This window comes from Bos javanicus, chromosome 6, assembly GCF_032452875.1.
Source record: "Bos javanicus breed banteng chromosome 6, ARS-OSU_banteng_1.0, whole genome shotgun sequence".
Classification (NCBI taxonomy): domain Eukaryota; kingdom Metazoa; phylum Chordata; class Mammalia; order Artiodactyla; family Bovidae; genus Bos; species Bos javanicus.
Genome location: NC_083873.1, coordinates 50,499,464 through 50,515,018, shown reverse-complemented (window position 1 = coordinate 50,515,018; position 15,555 = coordinate 50,499,464). Strand labels below are relative to the sequence as shown.

At 34.5% G+C, this 15,555-nt stretch overlaps 1 protein-coding gene across 8 annotated transcripts in view; it reads right to left on the bottom strand.

Annotated features, from left to right (window-relative positions):
• PCDH7 (protocadherin 7) overlaps positions 1-15,555 on the bottom strand; it is a 475,887-nt gene that overhangs the window by 232,948 nt on the left and 227,384 nt on the right. For 3 of the 8 annotated variants that reach the window (XM_061419861.1, XM_061419864.1, XM_061419868.1), the window contains one exon: positions 14,635-14,851. The exons of 1 other annotated variant lie outside the window; for it this stretch is intronic. In XM_061419861.1, coding sequence (XP_061275845.1) covers positions 14,635-14,851 — 217 coding nt within the window. The remainder of the gene's footprint in view (positions 1-14,634; positions 14,852-15,555) is intronic. 4 more of the 8 variants (XM_061419863.1, XM_061419866.1, XM_061419865.1 and 1 more) reach the window with 2 other exon arrangements.

The window sequence follows — 15,555 nt, the reverse complement described above, 5'->3', positions numbered from 1 at the left end:
TTGATGGATAGATTGTCCTCTTTACGTTATATTTGCTCTTTTCTGGTGCTTCTCTCTTTGTGTGTGTAAGTGTGACAGGGAGTGAATTAATCTATAATTCATTTGTCTCTGACATTAGACATACTTTGTGATGACTTGGCCCCTTTAAAATCCCTTCAGCCCTTTATGTTTGAGTTGTATTGTAACTGAGGTGTTTCATACTGTGATCTGAACATTATCTCCAAAAACCCATAAAAGTTGATTTCTACATTTATAAATGTATTTGGTTTAATTAGAAGCTTAAAATAATATGTGAATGAGTGTTATGAATTGCTACCTAATTGGCAGAGTCTATCTACATTCTGTGACTGGCAATCATTTTTACAAGGCTTTTCTCACTGCCATGAATTTTTGAGAATTGACTGCAATCTCAGTCTTTTAGGAACCACTTTGCTACTGGGCACTGAATGATCTTTAATAATTATTTGATGACTTCTCTGTGAGTTACTGGTTTCTGTTATTTACTTCTCCTTAACAGTAAATCCAGGAAAATATATGCAGGTCTCTTAAAGACAGAAGCCATGTAGCCACAGAAAATAAATGTGCAACTATTAATATGCTTTCTTTGTCTATGACTTTTACAGAATTTTATTTGTTATAAACACTGGTATTTGTTCACAGTGGATAGAGAAACACGTGTTCCTAGCCTTGAAATGAATAAGGAATTCAAGAGGGGCCAGGAAACCACTTGCCTTAATGGCAAAATACCGGTGAGGCCAGTGAACACTTTTGTAAGCAAGAAAACAATCATGTATTTAATAAATATAAACACTGTGGATCTGATTTAATTTGGGGAAAAAAAAGAACTATAGGACTAGAAATAAATTTAAGGTATTTTTAAAAAAATCAACATAGTGAAGCAGTAATCTGATAGAATTTTATTAAATGCTAACTGCCTAAACATATGTTTTATGTATATCTGCACAATAACTCTTTAAGATATGGCCATAATTATTATAATTGTTGTTTCCATTTTATAAGGAAGTGAGATATTATGTAAATTTATCTCTATTCCCTTCTTGAAAATGTGATGGAGGTTGAACTAGGACCTATAGACTTCTGGCAACAATTCCTTGCAAATGTACCTATTGTACTGCATACCATAACACATCAGAATTAAGTCTAAAAAGGACATTTTAAAACTGAAAATTTATAGAACAGATGTTTCCAAAAAGCATCCCCCAAAGAATACAGAAACTTGATAGTCTGCAATGACTCAAATGGTGCCATTTAGTAGAGAAAATAAATTACCTGATCCTCAAAAATGTCACAGGTAAGGCATTAGAAGGGAGAATGTGTGCATGGGATGGTGTGGTTGGGAGAGTCAAAGGAGTAAGGTTATTAGAAGGATAAAATAAAGAAAGTATTAAAATCTTAGGGTCAGTCTGTGGGACAGTCCTCTAATCCTCCTTCAGAAATGAAATGACTGTCAGAGGAGCTCAGAACTTTTCATTAGAGAAAAGAAGAGTAATGTATTTTCCCTGCTATTTTCAAAAACTTAAAACATAAAGACCAGAGGCTAAGTAATCAAGTCAGAAGTCTTGTACTTTGTGCCCTGAAATAAAATGTGGTTACTTGAGAAAAACTCACATGGGAACCTCTAAACCCACAGACAATTGATAGAACTAATTTAATAGCTACTTGATTCTGGGGACATAGATAATACTCAGACATGGACCATGAAGGAAAAACATATGAGTTTGATTTCACAAAAGAGGATAGAAACAGACTGGGGCTGAGATAGGCAAGAATTAGATTTTAGATCTTCATTATTCTAGGAAAAAGAGATGAACCAATGTTGTCCAGGAAACTAGAAGTGCCTCTTAAAATTGAATTCTTAAAGGCTGAGTACAACTGATCACACTGAATAAAGGGTAGTAAGCTTAAGAGGAAAAGAAAAAAAAAAAAAAACTCTGATAACACATGGTTCTATGTGAACATGTTGCTTTCTAATCACTTGCTCAAAGATATTGTATGATTAACATTGCCTGGACTAAAGTGCAGGGAAAGAATAAGGATTGAGTCCTAAATTCAATTTTCTCAAATACTCATATAATTGAAAATTGAGTTTATTTTAGGCGAGAATTATCTGAGAAATTGTGACTATATAAGTAATGATTTCAAAAATTACATATCAGTCTGTGAGATGTTTCTGACACAGATTGTTGAGAGGTATTACTTAAAGAGAACAGCAGGTAACTCTGCCCAGTATCCATCAATAAAATTGATGGATAGTTAATGGAATGCTTAGATAATGCAAAGATATCTTACAGAATGGACCAGCAGCAAGGAGGGAAGCAAAATCTGGCCATTTAATCATGCCTATAGTGAGTTCCAGAAAAACATCTATTTCTGTTTTATTGACTATGCCAAAGCCTTGACTGTGTGGATCACAATACACTGTGGAAAATTCTGAAAGAGATGGGAATACCAGACCACCTGACCTGCCTCTTGAAAAATTTGTATGCAGGTCAGGAAGCAACAGTTAGAACTGGACATGGAACAACAGACTGGTTCCAAATAGGAAAAGGAGTACGTCAGGGCGTATATTGTCACCCTGCTTATTTAACTTCTATGTAGAGTACATCATGAGAAACGCTGGGCTGGAAGAAGCACAAGCTGGAATCAAGATTGCTGGGAGAAATATCAATAACCTCAGATATGCAGATGACACCACCCTTATGGCAGAAAGTGAAGAGGAACTCAAAAGCCTCTTGATGAAAGTGAAAGTGAAGAGTGAAAAAGTTGGCTTAAAGCTCAACATTCAGAAAACGAAGATCATGGCATCCGGTCCCATCACTTCATGGGAAATAGATGGGGAAACAGTGGAAACAGTGTCAGACTTTATTGTTTTGGGCTCCAAAATCACTGCAGATGGTGACTGCAGCTATGAAATTAAAAGACGCTTACTCCTTGGAAGAAAAGTTATGACCAACCTAGATAGCCATATTGAAAAGCAGAGACATTACTTTGCCAACAAAGTTCCGTCTAGTCAAGGCTATGGTTTTTCCAGTGGTCATGTATGGATGTGAGAGTTGGACTGTGAAGAAAGCTGAGTGCCGAAGAATTGATGCTTTTGAACTGTGGTGTTGCAGAAGACTCTTGAGAGTCCCTTGGACTGCAAGGAGATTCAACCAGTCCATTTTGAAGGAGATCAGCTCTGGGATTTCTTTGGAAGTAATGATGCTAAAGCTGAAACTCCAGTACTTTGGCCACCTCATGTGAAGAATTGACTCATTGGAAAAGACTCTGATGCTTTTCCAATGGGGAGGGATTGGGGGCAGGAGGAGAAGGGGTATACAGAGGATGAGATGGCTGGATGGCATCACCAACTCGATGGACGTGAGCATGAGTGAACTCCGGAAGTTGGTGATGGACAGGGAGGCCTGGCATGCTGCGATTCATGAGGTCACAAAGAGTCACAAAGAGTCATGAGGTCACACGACTGAGCAACTGAACTGAACTGAACTGATAGATGATATTGAGAAAATCATTTGCATATTTTAAATAGAATTTTTCCCTAAGAAATAATCCTAAAGAGAAGAGAAAACAAAACAAAACAAAAAACAACAATAGAAACAATTACAAGTTAGAGACATGGAATTACAATTAGTACCTTGTATTCTAAAAGAGCCCCTGAATCTAGGGCACCAAAGCAATTTTTTTTCTTAGGAGAAGATCTCAGTCAACCGCAGACATGTTACAACACACCTTATCTGCCTCATTGGGTCTGGATGAAAAAGTTCCTCTTCTGATTTCATCCTCAGCAGGCAATCTTTTAAGAGGTACACTGATTTTCCTTCAGAGAAGGCAATGGCACCCCACTCCAGTACTCTTGCCTGGAAAATCCCATGGACGGAGGAGTCTGGTGGGCTGCAGTCCATGGGGTCGCTAGGAGTCGCACACGACTGAACGACTTCACTTTGACTTTTCAGTTTCATGCACTGGATAAGGAAATGGCAACCCACTCCAGTGTTCTTGCCTGGAGAATCCTAGGGACCGGGGAGCCTGGTAGGCTACCATCTATGGGGTCGCACAGAGTTGGACATGACTGAAGTGACTTAGCAGCAGCAGCAGCAGTGATTTTCCTTGGGTCACCTTAGAGATAAAGAATATTGTCTTGGAGAGAAAGTGGGGCCTTTCCAATTTCTTCAATGGGATATTTTCCTGTTCAAAATTTAATGAACTAATACACCAGTTTGACATTAAAATCTTGTAATAATGTTTAGAATTTGCTTTGGCTCTGTTCAATTCTGCACACTGATAAAACTGAAACTTGGATCTAGAAAAAATCTTCCAGTTGCCACGTAGAGACCACTCAGTCACCAGACAGGTAGTCTTCTCTTGACACACACTACACTTTCATACCTTCTATTCAATGCTCCAGGACAATGGGAAGCACATATCCCAGGCCCCTAAATGCACACGTCTAGAGGTTTTTGATGAGCTAAATAAATGTATGCATGATTAAATAGATGCTGACTTTTTATTGGGAAATTATTATGCAGCAGTTACTTAAATAATCTTGGGATGGAAGACTAGTTTTATTAATGTAGTCCCTATGTATAATTCCTACTAAGCAATGATGAACACAAAGAAGGGAGAATACATTTATGTGACATTGATAGTTGTCCTTTCTTAGACAAAAAACAACATCAAAAGTAACATCTGCCTAGCAAATCATTGTTAGTAAGTCTTCACACGTAATACACTGGAAGGCAGTTCTTCCCTTGCATGGTGTACTAGCTGTGGTAAGCATCTTTGACATGGGATTTCTGTGACTGGAACTGAACAATCATTTACTGTACAATTTGAATTTATTTCTTGTGCAAATTCTATTTCATTATTGTCTGTTTCGAAGCTTATCTATTTATGTAAGGCCACTAACAATTGATAGCACTATTATAGTGTCAGGAATTCTACAATCACAAAATAAAAATGTTTGACGATGACTAAAAATGTTTGATATCAATTATTGGATCTCACCAAAATTGCAGTTAGATATTATTTTAATTTCAAGTCAGTGAGATGGACAAACGGTGACCTAGTATAAAATAAAGCATAGAAGTTATATATGAGGCCACAATTCACTTAAAAGAGTAATTATTATATCTCAAGGAAAGATAACAAAAGCTATTATTACGGAAATTTCTGACACTGTTGTACTTTTGGAAAATTTTGTAGAAACAGCAACAAAAATTATGAACACAGCATAAATTATAAGTTGGTTAGAAATTTATTAAGATTGATATAGAGGGATGCAACCATGCCCCTGTCTCTGACAAAGACTTTATAATGGACTTGCTGACCTGGGGGAAATAATTGTTGAATATGCTCTTACATGGCATCTCCTGGTCTTTGGCTTTCTCAGTTGTCTCACTTCTGTTGAATCTCTATCAGCAACACTGGGCTCCAAGTCCATATAACAAAATTCAACAAAGTTTTTAAACATCTATGTGTAGGATTCTAGATGTACAACCCTAATTCTAAATTTCTCCTTAGCTTGCCGTGCTTTGTTTGGTTTTACTTTTTTTATTTTAAAATATCCTCAGTCACCTTTACTGAAACTTATTTCTCTATTATTCTCTTATATTTCAGTATTTTTTCAGATTCTGTGTTGGGTATGATCTCTTTTATCTGGTGTCAATTACTTGATGGTCACATCTATTCCCCACGTTTCATAATCATCAGAGTGCCAATAACTCTTAAAGTTGTATTTCTGCTATTGATTTCTACTCCCAAGTTTCTGGTGTACATTTTCAATAGGCTGCTAGATGTCATTTGAATTTTTCAAAGGTACCTTAAACCCAACATGTCTTAATCAAGCTTGTCCTCCTGGAAAGGTGCTATTCCTTCCACTTTTCCCACTTTTCCCAACTTGGAAATAGCACCCCTGTTTTCCCTATAACCTTACTCACTCACATTTCCATTTATCAAATTCCTACGCACCCATCCTTTAAAGCTTGGCTAAAGTTTTTCATATCCCCAATTCATATCCTCCTCTAATTCTCGTAACATTTATTCCTTTCACCTAGAGCTTCTCATGACTTTACTTTTAAAAATCTAATTCTGCACATACCTTTATCCATCACAATATTTGACACGTAGAAGGCAAAGAGAATGTCTCATTTACCTTAGGATACTTCATGGGAATTTGAGTAGAGTAAATGTTCAAGAAATAATTATTGAACTTAAATTCTCATAATACTCTAAATTCACTGTTCATTGTATAAAATTTCAGCTATGGCTGTGATGACCTTTTACTGCAAAAGCTGGGTTGGTGAAATGCAACTTCATACTGAATAGGAACAATGTGCATATTTCAGTATAGAGCACTATGGCTCTCAGGAAGCACACCAGTCAGATTATATGTGGGTCCTCCAATGACCTCATCAATGGAAATGCTGAGCATTTCAGAGCAGAAATAAAGTCATAGAAGATGTATTTCTCAAAGAAAATGAATGAGTAGATGATTTTCAAACATAGGATACTGTTCTATTTTTTATTACCAAACATATTTTTGCACTCCTTGGAGATTTGTTTTAAATTACTATATCAAATCTTAGTTTCTGTTGTGATTATCACATTTTAGCAGCTATCTATTTTAAAGGATTTTAATTTAAATGTGCATGTATTTCATTTTTTTCACTTTGTAATGAATTTATTCTTTCTGGATCAGTGATCAGAAGGCATACAAAATAATGAGACTGATGTCAAAAAATATATATCTGCATAAATTAATTAAAACTTAATCAGAAACAAGATTTTAAAACAAGGCAGCCTATTATCTATATTTCAGATAGAAAGTGAATGTGACATAAAGACAAATATCCAAAAACTTAACTGGAACCTTGAGATAGCAATTACACAAAAAATAACAACCACAACTCAAGGAATGAATCGGGTTTTCAAAAAAATAAGCCTAATCAGTCTACTCTAATCATCTGATTTGAGTAATACAAACTGTTTTCTGAAAAAAAAATCACAAGAACTTCAAAAGATTATTTACAGGATCTTATTAAGCTTGAAAAGCCTTATTTAAAGTACACATATTTTTAGTAACTGTCCACATTTATGAGCAGGGAAAGAAAAGAGACATAAAAGTAATTTGTTCTGTAAATGAGATCTAGATTTACCATATGCTGATAATTTCTATCAATGATAAATTCTGGAGTTTTGGAACTAATTATGAAGAATTTAATTTCTTGTAGTTTGACATGAAGCTTCCAGGCCAATAAAGTATTTATTTTTAAATTATGTAGAAGACAGGTAGGTAAAAAGAGAAGATAGAATGCAAATAACTTTTGGCCTTCTTCCAGTCCAAGATATTATTTATAAAATGTAAAAATTTCAATAAGTGCATTTATAATTGTTTCATCTGAATACTTTTCTACTCCATTCTCTGTACATCATGCCATTCTGAGCTTCTCTGAGCTTTCTCCTTTTCACATCATAGTGAAGCTACTGAAATCAGGGTTGTATATCCCCAACCTGAAGATGCCTGCCACAAAAAGCAGAGATTCTTTCTCATTCACTTCTACTTCCTCAGAAAGTCTTGGCCATGTTTTACTTTTTATACATGCTTGTTGGGTCAAAATGAGTAACCACAGCTTTGTCATTATATAATTAACCCATTAAACAAGAGACAAGGAGGATACTACTCTGTATTGCGTTACTTAAGAAGAGAATGCTTTTCTTAAAAAAACAAAACAAAACAAAAAAACCTGCAATAGAAGTAACAATAGTGACTTCCTTAACCTAAAAGAGGAATGAGATGAAACAAAGTCTCTATAAGTGGACTGACCTCTGAGATTGAGAGCTAGCTACACTTTAAGAGTCAGGTTCCAGAGTACCTTTAATCACCCAGAGGATGCTTAAAGTGTCATCACATTTCAGCAACATCAAGTATTTTATACATAACTCAAGGGGAAAAAATCATAGGAAAAACAGAAATATATACAATGTATAAGCAAAAACGAATACAATAAGGGGTTATAGCTTAACTTAATAAGGACCTAAACACAGAATTCATTATCTAACAAGTGTGCTGAAATTCAGATAAGCAAATGCTTTGAGAGTCTGGAGGCAACAAGCCCACTAACTGACCTCCAAAGTCACTTTGAGATTTGATGAGAGCTCATTCCCTCCTCAAATGTCATAAAGGTTCAGCAGAGTGATCCAGTTTTAAAAGACAAAATTAGAATAAAAAGGGTAATATAGTCACACATTTTATCAGTGTTAATTATTAATACTGAGATTAAAAAGAAAGGGCTGAAGTTCGGTAAGCATACTAATTGGATACTTTTCAGTTCGTTTTCTCTGTCCATTTGAATATTTTGAAGCAGTTAAAAAGGAAGTATATACCTGCAGAATAATGCATTCAACTGGAAAACTGGTTGTTTTACATTTCAAAATGTAAAAACACTTAAAAAAGAGATTAGAGAATACAGGGAGATAATGACTTCTCACTTTGATTGACAGAGAGCACAAAAAATTGGATTCATTTGATACCAAAGGATAGATTTTACTTTCCCCTCTTTTAAGATCCTTGAGATGTTTAAATGTTACTGCTCCTTGGTATCCCACAAAAATTAGAAATTAACTGGGAAGTATTAAAGGTGAGAATATCATTCTTACCAGTCATTTCAGAATGCTATATTTGTGAGACTAAGTATTTTTGATGCTTTCATGATTAAGCCTTTGTATCATGTCAAATCTACCTAAAGTTAATAATAATCATAATTATTTTATTATTACTATTTAAGTAATAGTACTAAATAGTCCTATCACTAATATAGTAAAATTATTGGTACTCATCATTTATTTATACTTTAATTCAGTGCTACTATCTCATTTAGTGTCCTCCACTACTCTATGATTTATTATTGGAGAAAGTGGGACTATGAGATGTCAGAAAATTACACTGTTAGTAAAAGGGGAAATCAGAATTTAACCAATGTTAATTAGACTAATACTTTGGCCATCTGAGGCGAAGATCTGACTCACTGGAAAAGACCTTGATGCTAGGAAACACTGAGGTCAGGAGGAAAAGGAGGTGACAGAGGATGAGATGGTTAGATGGCATCATCAACTCAATGAACATGAGTGTGAGCAAACCCCCAGAGACAGTGAAGGACAGGGATGTCTGGCAGGCTGCAGTCCACGGGGCTGCAAAGAGTCAGGTACAACTGAATGATTGAACAACAACAAATAGATCAATGTCATTTAATTAACACTGTTAATGTTAATTGTCCCTAGATTTCAAGACTGTTTTTTAAGCCAGTACATTCTACTACATTACATATGTAATATAGGACATTGTCTATAGGACAATGTCTTCTTTAGATTCTTTTAGATTATGTTGCTCATTACTGGAAAGCTAGAAAGCTGCTGCAGCATACATCTTGATTGGCTGAGACTGCATAGAGATAATCTCTATTATCACTTTCCCTCTGATGCTGGGAGGGATTGGGGGCAGGAGGAGAAGGGGACAACAGAGGCTGGATGGCATCACTGACTCGATGGACGTCAGTCTGGGTGAACTCCGGGAGTTGGTGATGGACAGGAGGCTTGGCGTGCTGCGATTCATGGGGTTGCAAAGAGTCGGACATGACTGAGCGACTGAACTGAACTGAACTGAACTGAATCACTATGAAAAAGGGGGAGTAAATAGAACCCTCCAGAAGTGAAAGGTGTGTGGACTTGGGGATACTTGGAAGGTACAGAATTTTACTGATGGCTAGGAATGTAAAAAATACAGTCAGACACTGGTAACTAGACAGAGTGAAATGCTAAACCAAGAAAATGAATCCTTTTCAAGGTATATTAGTCTCTTACCCCGCCCTCCCCACACACACAAAAGTTGCAGGGCATTTGTTTTGTGGTATTATGAATATGTTATTAACAAGAATGTGAACTTCTTTGGGAGACTGGAAGAGACAATGTCAATTCAATCTAAATGAAAACAGCAAAAATCAACAATTTCTAGAGGACAGTATCTTACAGATGAGTGCTGAAAATTGGGTAGGTAAAAGAAAAGTAGAAAGTAAAGGGTCTTTATCTTACACAAGGGTATGAGTTTAGTGTCTATTCTTGTTGCCCTTGGTCATAAAAAAAACGGTGCTTCATTCCCAAATGACATTTCAAATATACTGTTATTTAGTTCTGAAATCAATGTGAAAAGTCCATGGCAGATACAGAAAGGGTTCACAGTCAAATGCACCATGCTTCAACCCTCAAGAACAATGTGCTCTAAACACTAAAGCATGTGGAGTGAGGAGAATGAATAAAACAATTATGCCTAGCTTATACATAGATTATAAAAATTATGGAAGTGGGAAATTTAAAAAATTAATATATTAAAAACCAAAATTATCTTTAAATATTTGAGAAAATCAAGAGGCATAAAATTAATTAGGCAGTTAGAATGGGCAAATTTCTGACCATTTAACTTTTAAAAATCTGCCTTATGGATCAACAGCTATTTTCTTACTTTGATTTATTTCTATGTTATACTATCTCAAAGTTTAACTAGAGGAAAACACATACTGTTTTGTACCTTTTGTTCACTCTTACTCTGACCGAAGTTTACACCGTCAGGTAAGAAAGTAAATGTGTTTATTCTATTATGAGATCACTTAGTCATAATTAATGGCTTTGAAGGCACTGTATCCAGAGCCAGATCAGACCTATAAATGCCTCTTGGACAGTGCAATTTGGGGAGACTCCAAAATTGTCTCCCATATTGACATACTGTTTGACCAACTTTTTCATCTACGTAGCCAGAAATCATGCATTTGACCCTTTTCATTTATTTGATTTATGTAATACATTCATTATCTACTACTACAATGCACATGTGTTATATGGGTTGTGAGGAAGGCCCTAGAATTACTTCTGATTGGCCCATATTATACTACATATTATCAAATTCACTCACCATCCCACTAAGAGATCCAAAGTTCTCTTTCTGTTCAGAAGAATAAAATACATAAGAAAAATTGGATGTAAGAAAATAACTGCAGTTTATTGGATCTGTGTATGGTTTTACAGTTAATTTACCTATTTTCCATATAGATGATAGAAACAGACCCTAAAGAAGTAAATGACCTACCCAATCCTAAACAGAAGTTATGATTAGAGGTTAAGTTGGGTATTTTCCATATTTGAGTTGTTAAACTCATCATGTGATAATGAGATACATAGTTAAAATAAACTAGCCTGAAAATATGATTCAGGAGGGCTTTTGAAAGAATAAGTTGAGCATGGTACAAAGGCAGGGTAGGCTTAAACTCATAAGCCCCATTCTAAGAGAAAGTCTGAAGACTACTACTAATAAAGAGAAGAGCAAACCTTTGTATAATCAATGGTTGCCTTGAATGTGATCGTGCTTTTAGGCCTAATATCTGGTTTTCACTTGACTTATTAAATTATTTTATCAATAAAGTTCTTTATCGCTACTTAACTTCCTACCATGGATTCCATATTTTAAAATATGTAATTCCACTAAGCATATTTTAATGAAATAGCAACCAATTTCTCCAATCTTATCAAAGGATCAGCATGAAATAATCCTAATAATATTAAGTTAAAGAAAAATATGTTAGTGGTATTTTTCATTAATGAATGCATAATTCATGATGGTTTTCTTAAAAATATTTTTATGTATAACTTTCAATATTCCTTTCCAGAAACTCATGAGATACAAGTACCCCAGGTTTGAAATCATGAAAATGGTGGGTTTCATTTTAATGAATAAATTCTGGTTTCAAAAAATTATGTTTATTTTTACACTATATTATTTTACCTAAGCTAATAAGAAAATAAAGCTTCATCATCATTTGGCACTAATGTGGTTTGGAATATAGTGTAAAGCTTGTTAAAAAGAGAACTAACCCATAAGCCCTTAATAAAATTTTGTTATGCTAAAGTATAGAAGGCAGAGATAAAAGCTTTTGTAAAACATGAGTGCATTTCACTATCCATGTACTGAAATTTTCCTGTATTTTGGTTATTTCCTTACTACAGCATCTATGACTATTTTTATCATTAGCTGTACCAACTTATACCCAGTTTCCATCATCACATTGGAATATTATAAAGTTATTGCACTGGAAATTATCTCCTAAACTTTACAATGAAAGTTAATCCAAGGAATTAGTTATAATAGCATTGTTTCTAATAGGTTAAAATTCTTATAGGTTAAAATTAAAAATTCAAAATGTTTGAGGTAATAATAGTTAGGAACTAGGACAGCTTCCAAAATGGTATTTTCATGTAAAATCCAATACAAATCCTGATTAAAACCTAACCAAGCAAAACACTGCAGATTACCTGGATTCCAATTAAATGTGACAAATGAATATTTGACAGGTTTCAATTCTAATTCTATTTATGTCAGGATGATCCATTAATACTGAAGATGAAACTACCAGAACTCAAGCAATACAACTACACTTTATGACTAGATAATAGTCTGAAAACGAACACAACGGAACTCTTAAATGTCAACTGCTACATTTGGATCACCCAAAGTGAATCACATCTCTTCTGTCATTACCTATAGATCAGGGCTAACATGAATCACACTGAGCAGATGACAAATGGTTATATAAACTCCAAATTTCAAGTGTCAGTCACATAAAATCAGGAAAAATCAGTTACATGATTATGTTCCTTGGCTGTTGACAAGACTGAAAACATAGTTATAAATAATAACTAAAAGTCTTTGAGAAATGTTTCTCAGTCAACTTGCTAGCCTTTAACAAGCTCATCTTTTAAGTTTTCCAAGATACCTATGTTTCCTAAAAAGTAACCACTGTGTATTTGTCATATATAATATGTTTATTATTCATTATTTCTTTCTTATTTTAGTGGCACTGAATTCCTTAAACTCAGAAAAGATAAAATGACATTAAAATATGACTGTAATGCCAATGATAATTGATACCCCCAAAATAAAGACTTAATTATACTGTACGTTGTGAGAAAAGTACTTTTAAAAATACATATAAAATTATACGATATCATCAAAAGGTAATAAAGATATAGTAAAGCCCTTAAAGTAAATGAATCCTGCCTTCATAGAGAGTGTGTATGTGTAGGTGTGTGTATATATAAAACATTTTGTGGCATTTTTACTTTAATTTTTACTTTTGTACAAAGATTTGAAACATATTTGCCTTAAATATATATTCATCAGCATTGCAGTTCATATATATCAAAGTTGTATTTAAAATTGCATTTTAAAAAAATCTAAAAAAAAAGGTGAATTCTTAAAAACCATATCAAACTCCCATCCACATAAGCACACACTGCCATACACACAGATAAGCATGCCTTTATAGCCATAAGGCAAAATGCCATTTAATATCTGGATAATTAATCAAGAAGGATTTCAGTCAGCAGACCCTGAATCATATATCTACTTAGCCAGATAACAGTGTGGAAAAATAACTATTTTACATGACTTAGTTTAGCAATAATTTGATTTGGAGTTATGTATGATACATTACTCTCTAATGCTAGATTTTAATATTCATACGTAAGCTTCCAGAAGAAAAGACTTTTTCCCGCAGTAATAGGTTCTATTTACATATTGTCACTCAAGAAACTGGTATATAACAAAAAGTTAAAATTTCTTATTTCACTTGGGGGATGGAATGGTGAAAGACATAAATTTACTTCAAGGTTTCACTAGAGATAAAAATGTGTGTGATTCCTCTTCCTCTCTCTGCATATAACCAAATTTCTTCTTATATATTAGCAAGAACGTCACCACTCCATTATTTGACATAAATCTATTCTTCAGGCATTTACTTACAACCTTTGGGAACAGAAACAAATGTGAAAAGTGTCATAAGCACTACTTGCAATCTAACACTGTAGCTTAAAGGTAAGTGTACACAGGCTGATTGTGGTAATTATGAGAATCATCTCACAACAGAATAAGAATATAGGGTGCTATAATCTTCCTTCCTCCCTTTCCCTTGCAAAAAAAAAGAAAAAAAAAAGAGAGAGAGAAACCTTATAATTAAATGAGAGGGGAGTTCTAATAGCATTCACAGTCTATTTTGGAGAATAGTATGATACTGTTCTCCTCCTTTGACTCCATTTCTGTTATCACTTGAAAAGGAGAGGTCTGAAAATGCTTTTCTAAATACCTAGGAGACGAAAGAACAGAGCCAGGTGTGTTTATTGTCATTTCCTTTTACCAAGACTGGACAATTACAATTGAAGAAATAGTTGCATGACGAAAATGAATAGAAGAAAACAGTGACACAAGACCTTTCTCAGTGGCTATAGTTTAGGTATTACACTAGTTTAGTTTTTCCCATAACAGGTACTACTCTGATTTATTTGTAAAGGTGTTTATTTCTGACAGGCTGGTTTAAAATGATGGAGCAAGGTCAGTGAATTTAATCTAGAGAATTATGTTCCTTTATTTGGCATTTCTATACTTTAGCAAATATTGATTATTTCAAAGAAAACAGGTTTGGTGTCGGCTATTTTATTTTGATTTTAGACTGACCTTCAAGAGCCTACTTATTACGGCTCCCTAGCGTGAGTGTGTGTGGGTGTTGTGTTGGCCCCTACCATTTTCCATATGCTCTGCCTCACCAACACTGCCATCCGGCGTGGTCCTTTCATAGTTGTCCTCTGGGAGTGGAAGGGCACCCAGTCTTGGCCCTGATGAACTCTTACTGCTTGGTGTTTCTGACTCCTCCAGCCCGCTGTCATAGCAACTCTGCAGTGACCCCTGATGTGGGTCCTGAGGCTGACTCACAACAGAAAACGTCACTCTACGAAATGGCTGTAAGAGAAAAGATTCTGAATGTCACTAAGGTATAAGATTGTAAATGATCTTATTTAAAAAATACATAAATTACATACATTAAGGTTGACGGACAACTAATTCAATACAGAATAAGTTAATACGATAATGCTGAAATTTATTTGCTTAACTCTGTTTTCTGAGGCAATACATTGAGCTCAGATTTTATTATGGAAAAACTGAATATTCCTTTCTGTAACAGAGATAAGAAAACAGCAATGTTACTGAAACACACATTTAAATTTGATATGGTACTTCCACACAGTCATCACTTTTCTATTCTGAAGTCTTCACTTCAAATATGTTTTTCACAAACAAACTCCTTATAAAAACAAAGGTCAGTGATTTTGGAAAGCAATAACTATAGAACTAATCCATCGTAAGAAGACTATTTTTAAATACTTTGTCCTTAGAGCAGATGGTTTAAAATCAAGTGTTCTGGGAATTGACTTCAACTATTAAAGGTACAGCTGATAAATAAGAATTCGGATGAAGTGCTAACATATTGGAATACATTTCTTACTTCATTCATATTAAAAATATTACCTACTGACCCTAAAAGTGTAAGGGTAGTATTGAAATAACAGACAAGACTTTCATTAACCAGAGAATTTAAAATAAACTAAAAAAGTTGAATTCTATGTATTTTTACTACAACTAATTCACAATTTGCTCAAAAAAGT